This window comes from Temnothorax curvispinosus, unplaced genomic scaffold (genome assembly GCF_003070985.1).
Source record: "Temnothorax curvispinosus isolate PA1 unplaced genomic scaffold, ASM307098v1 QBEX01010453.1, whole genome shotgun sequence".
Classification (NCBI taxonomy): Eukaryota; Metazoa; Arthropoda; class Insecta; order Hymenoptera; family Formicidae; genus Temnothorax; species Temnothorax curvispinosus.
Genome location: NW_020220233.1, coordinates 1 through 6028, shown reverse-complemented (window position 1 = coordinate 6028; position 6028 = coordinate 1). Strand labels below are relative to the sequence as shown.

Here is a 6028-nt window from a genome sequence, read left to right as displayed (position 1 = left end):
TTTATAAGATTAAACCAGATAATATTTTTCGGGATACTACATTAAGATGAGATTGAAAGGGCGATATATACAATCAATATTCAGTGTAAAAAATATATACTTTATTTTAATAGACTTATATACAAGTTGTATTCACAATATCTAACAATTCGATAGTTTCCGAAAGAACAAGATGTACCAAATTGTTGGTAGAATAAGTATCGCATATCTTTCTTCTAATTCTCACATACGTATTAATTTAAAAATATACCATATAATTAGTCCAAATAAAATTACAGACCATATATCGGTCGATATTCTAAAAAAACTATGACTTATTTGTTTAGTAATGTCATTTAGATTTCTTAATATTTAATGATAACTTCATGAGAAGGCAAACAAGATTTAATGTCTTGCAAGGGCGAATCCCAGTCGGTTGTTTCCCATGTCAAACACGGTGTAGTAGCGACGAATAAATACATCGCCCAAAATCCATTTTATACCATTAATATTAAACGGATTATCTTCGAAGGCGAGAATGCAAAGGCCTTCTGTGACCTATGAAACATTAAATATGGCATAATATGATATTTCTATTCTAAAAACAATTTAAAAGTTTATATAATAATATTCTTTACCTTCACGATATAATCTTTACCAGTGAGTCGAAACTTCTTACCACCTATGACGAAATTGATAGGGGGCAAATTAGAAATCTCGTTGCAGTCCACCTTTAAACGAAGGTCAATATTAGTAATCCATATTAACAATCCGTAGCTTATCAAACATTTATTAATTTATTTCAATAATTCATTTAAGGTGGTTGAAAGCTACCATTGCAGAAAGAAATAATCAATTACCCAATCGAAGGGCGGCGGTGTTGCCTAGTGGTAGAGCGCCAGACTCGTAATCTGAGGAACCAGGTTCGAGTCCACTAGAGCCATGAATCATGGAAAAGTTTTTTTCCGAAAAAACCGCGCCCCTCCGTGCAGATGCGGAGAAAACTGGGCTCCGTCTTTCGGAAGAGACGTTAAACCGTTGGTCCAAAGGAGGAAACAATAAGGTAGTGGATGAATTGGAGGTTAGGATTGGGTACGTCCTTTCAAAACGCCCTTTAAGGCCCCTTGGGGTATATAAAGTAAAATTCTTTATCCAATTACCCGATCGACAACACCAATCTGTTCCTGAATAGTTGCGATATCCCGCGGTGGTCCTCCTATCTTAGAAAAGCCCATGTTGACGATAGCTTGACAGCCTTCCGCGCATAAGCCGAAATTTTTTACTTCAATCCTACAGTGGGATAGCATTACCAATTAGCTGACATATAATCCGCGGTTAACATACGTCTAATTTAGAAAAAAAAACTACATACCTATTTATTTCAAATTGCCAGTATCTTTTTTGAGTATTAACATTCACATACTTAAACTCGTTCACATAATGGGAAGGATTGGTTGCACCCAATAGCAGTTTACCGCCGAAATGTGAGTCCTCGTAATTTCTATATAGGTTGTATATTTTTTACATTGCATAGAAAGACAAAGTATGTAATTTAAAAAATAGTATTAAACACACGTGAGGCATACGGAAAGATACATACCGATTTAGATAAACGCTAAAAATTGGTTGGGACACCACGTGTTGATCAATCATGTTTTGGAAGACAGAATCCTCTCCATAACTCATCCCCAGAACGCCGTCGCATTGTACATTGTCCCAAAAACTTGTCGTAAATTTGAATACCTCTCCGAACATCTGTGATGTAACATTAAGGCCACCAATCTACAAAACGTTAATATTATTAATAAAGTATAATTGCGCGCGTTTTTTTTTTTTTTTTTTTTTTTTTTAGAATAATAGTAACATGTGATGTGCTTTTTGGAAAATTTTCATAGATTATGACTGTGATTAGAATTAAATATATCATTTACTTGACGATGACTTACCCTTACGTTATCAATAGATAAGTTTCCGTACACTCTGCCATCGTGGTAAGGTCTATCAAATGTAACTCCGTCTTCGACGTATGTGTTGGACTTTGTATTATCATATTTATTATGTTTTACTGCAAAAAGTAGTAAATAAAATTAAATCAGTTAATATTGAAAAATCTAGAAATATAAATTTCTCTATATATTAATCTAAATATATAAATAACAGTAGTTAAATCATCAAATATATTTATGTTTATATTTTTTACTTTAACGTGTGAGCTGTTTTGTATAAGAAATTATTTGTATCTTTAAAGTAAGTGTGATAAATAATGTAAATAAGAGGGTATGTGTAAGAGTATAGAACTTAGCTACATAATATTTACCTTACCACTGAATCTTTGAAACGGTTGCTTTAAAGGTTTTATAACTTTACTTCAAATGTAAATAGAATATTTAGATACAATTTTACAGCATTATTCTTATCTTATATTTTTACTTGATATCAATAATTAAACGAGAAAAAAATTATTAAGATTATTTTAATACTTGAAACATTAATTTTTTAAATACAAATGTACATATAGGAATAATAGAATGTCGGGGAGGTAGCGATGTTATGATATACTTACAGCAAGCAGGTTGGCTAACGTCGCAGTCTTTGGATGGCACCCAGAGATCTGAGGAACTAGTGTCGAAAAGTATTTTAAACTCCTGCGGTGGAGTTCCAATTTCGATAGTACCGTAGTACTGTAGATCTTTGTAAATCAGAGTTATATCCGTCCGGCCCGACCCCGAACGTCGGTGTCTGAGGTGTCTAATAGTCTCCGTCAAAGATGTTTCAACGGATGTGTATGTCTTGTATAACGGAATTCTTGAAGCAACATAAAAAAAATTCCGTTATATTATATGCGTATGTATGTACATATATCGTACAGCATAAATACGAATTTCAAACAATTTATTTGATCATTTTCAAGCAATTCTTATTTAAAAACTATTAAAGCATCAACATTTTGTCATTGAGAAATAAATGCTACCTGCATATATTTACGCATTAGAATGTAATTAGGTATTTTAAATGCAAATTCCTCTTTTCATGATGCTAATCTTGTTTAAAATAAGATTTTTGAAGAAATCCTGAAAGCATCTCTTGTAATTAGTTTGCTCACTTTATTCCGACTTTCAAAATGCGTTTTTATTACAGATTTGATACAATTATGGTATTTGAAATTAATTTGATAATTATTTATCGAGAATTCTGCGGCAATTCTAAGTAGTTGGAAGCGCGATCTCTATACGGTATTATAATTTATCGTGTCGATATAAATGTGGATCGTTTGTATTGTTGCGCTGCGCCCCGCTTTAAGCACTCGCGTTCGCGCCGCGCACTCCCGGATTTGCGAAAGAAAGAAGCACTCTTTTAAAAAAAAGGATCTCGGATTTATTCAGGTTCAGAACAATTATACATAAAAAGGTCTGGAGAACAGGTCCGAACGGTTCGAGTCCTCAGATAAATCTGACAGGTGGAGATAAATCAATAAATTATAAGTGTCCCGTTGTCAAGGGACGCGCTTCGACTTGAAGCTTCCGCGGAGCGAAGTTTAGACTTCTCGTGAGTGAAGTTCAACGCGTAACGGGTGTCTCAGCGCGGGCGCAACAGTATATAACATGTACTCACCTATACACCTCCGCATTGATTGACGCAAAGTTGATTACCGTGATTACCGTCATTGTCACAAAGAGCCGATACATGATTCCTGAATTTCTCGGCGACTTAAGCTACAAAAGTCAAAATTGTTTTAGGACCGTTATAACTGCGAGTCAATCCACAACCGGTACGTACAGACAAAGAACAGGCAGTCAAATTGCTAAGCATTTCCTTATATACAAATGTGCGTACATGTCCTTGTGCTTACCCGTGGAGAGGGAAGGAGAGAGGTACTGATAGTGGAGTTGGAGGATGAAAAGGAGAGAGCGGAGTTGTTGGAGAGGTATGGAGTAATTAGGCAAAGGTGGGGGATAGGGGTGGACGAGAATCTCTCCATAGAGGAGAGAAAGACGAGGTGGAGGTTGCTGGAGAAGGCAAGAGAAAAAAGAGACAAGGGAAGAAGAACGCGGGTGGAAAACAGGAGATTATGGGTGGATGGGAAGAAGATTGTGTGGAACGATGACGAAGGGAAATGGGAAGGAAAATAAGGGTACTGTTGGAAAATTTGTGTTAAATATAACATAAATCACATGTCCAAAACGGTCCACTCAAATTTTTGTGTTAATTTTAACATAATATGGATGTGTTAAGTGGTAACACTGATATTATGTTAAAATATTTCAACAGAAAGGAAATGTAATTCTGATCGTAATTTGAAGTTAATTATGTGTACAATTAACATAACTTTTATGTTGAAGTTGAGATTGTAAGATAAAATCAACACTCTATTTCTGTAAATTTTTATTCCTACTTCTTTTATAGAGTAAAATCAACATTTTTTTTCTGTAAATTTTAACACATTTAATAAATACGTTCAAATTGTGTTAATTTAACATATTTTTTAAGTTATTTTAATTATTTTACATTTTAAATTTGTAAAATTCAATTAACATAGCCAGGCATATGTTAAATCTACACACGTATGTGTTGATTATTTTACACAAAAATTTTAACACGGACTTTTTTTAACACACAGGACCTCTGTTTTTAACAGTATAGGGATGGCTGGGGTCGAGGAGGGGAGAAAGGAGAAGGCGGCGAGGGGGAAAGGGAGGAGATCATCCCTGTGTTTCAGAGACGGAGGAGGCGGAGAGCGGAGGAGTTAGAGCATGGGGAACGGAAAGAGGGGGTCCCAAGAAAGTTCAACAGAAGAAGCGGCCAGGAGGAAGAAAAGGAGAGGCAGAGTCCAAAAGGGTGGGGGGTACTAGAATGTAAAGGGTCGCAAGCGGCCAGGTCAGGTATAAGGGGAGCTGTTTTTGTAAAGGGTTGGGTACGTCCCTGAAAAAAACGCCAGATGTGTAAAGTTTTTGTATGTGGACAAGCGATAAGATGACTGTAAAGGTTTGGGACCGTTCCTTAAGAACGCCTTGCAAACCCTGCGGGGACAAGCAATAAAGGCTACGGTCAACGTGACGCTACAAATGCTTTGGAGCGTTCTTCTTCTCTTTCTTTCTTCATTGAAAGAAAAGAGAAGAGAAATGCTTCAAACCATTTGTAGCGTCACGTTGACCGTAGCCAAAAGTCATATCTATCTATCTATCTATCTTTGTGCTTACCCACATAGCATGCATATCAAAAAGACGTCCAGAAGATATTCCGAAGGTATCCTATATCCTATATAAATATATCTTACCAATGCGATTGGTCAGTTGCCGAAAATTTTATCAATATAAAAAATTTATCAAATTTAAGAATTTTATCAACATAAAGAATTTGTCAAATTTAAGCACTTTATCAACATAAAGAATTTTGTCAGTTTCTAAGAATTTTCTCAATTGTCAAGAATATTTTACATTTCCAAGAATTTCTCGGATTTCTAAGAATTCGGGCTTTCAAATCCGGCTTTCGCGAAAATCAAAAGTCTGGAAAATTGACAAAGTAATGCAATATAATTAGGAATAATCAGGAACAAGGTGAAATAAATCATAACTTCAAGCGTTTCAATTCCAAAAATATCTCTATTATTTATTTCTTACATTTACATTATGAGTAAGACTGTGTGATTATACATATATTTTTAAACATCGAGATATTATTAAAAATCAAGAATATAATTATAAAGTATAAAATAGAGACGATAAATTATATAACATCAGTAATTCAATTTGTATGTATATTCTTATCAAAATAGATAATATATGTATTTATATACATACATACTACATACACACATACATACATACATACATACATACATACATACATACATACACACACACACACACAAACACCCCTTTTCATAAATACAAGATATTTTTTGAATTTAGAAAATATATTTGTAATACAAATAAGTGGAAAGAATATGACTATAATATGAGATGAGAAAGTACCAAGTAAAGAATACAGGCGAATAGTTGCTTTTTTCTTTTACATCTTGTCCGGTCTCGTCATTTCCATCCTGCGGTTC

General features: G+C 34.4%; 1 protein-coding gene across 1 annotated transcript; it reads right to left on the bottom strand.

The window, feature by feature from the left end:
- Positions 1-384: 384 nt before the first annotated feature.
- On the bottom strand, positions 385-3644 carry LOC112460355 (cyprosin-like). The gene is made up of 8 exons (XM_025024998.1): positions 3592-3644; positions 2543-2784; positions 1926-1996; positions 1580-1761; positions 1352-1480; positions 1140-1269; positions 618-710; positions 385-537 (listed from the first exon to the last, which is right to left on the bottom strand). Exons 1-8 carry the CDS (start codon positions 3642-3644, stop codon positions 385-387), a joined length of 1053 nt encoding a protein of 350 aa, XP_024880766.1.
- Between the last annotated feature and the right edge of the window lie 2384 nt (positions 3645-6028).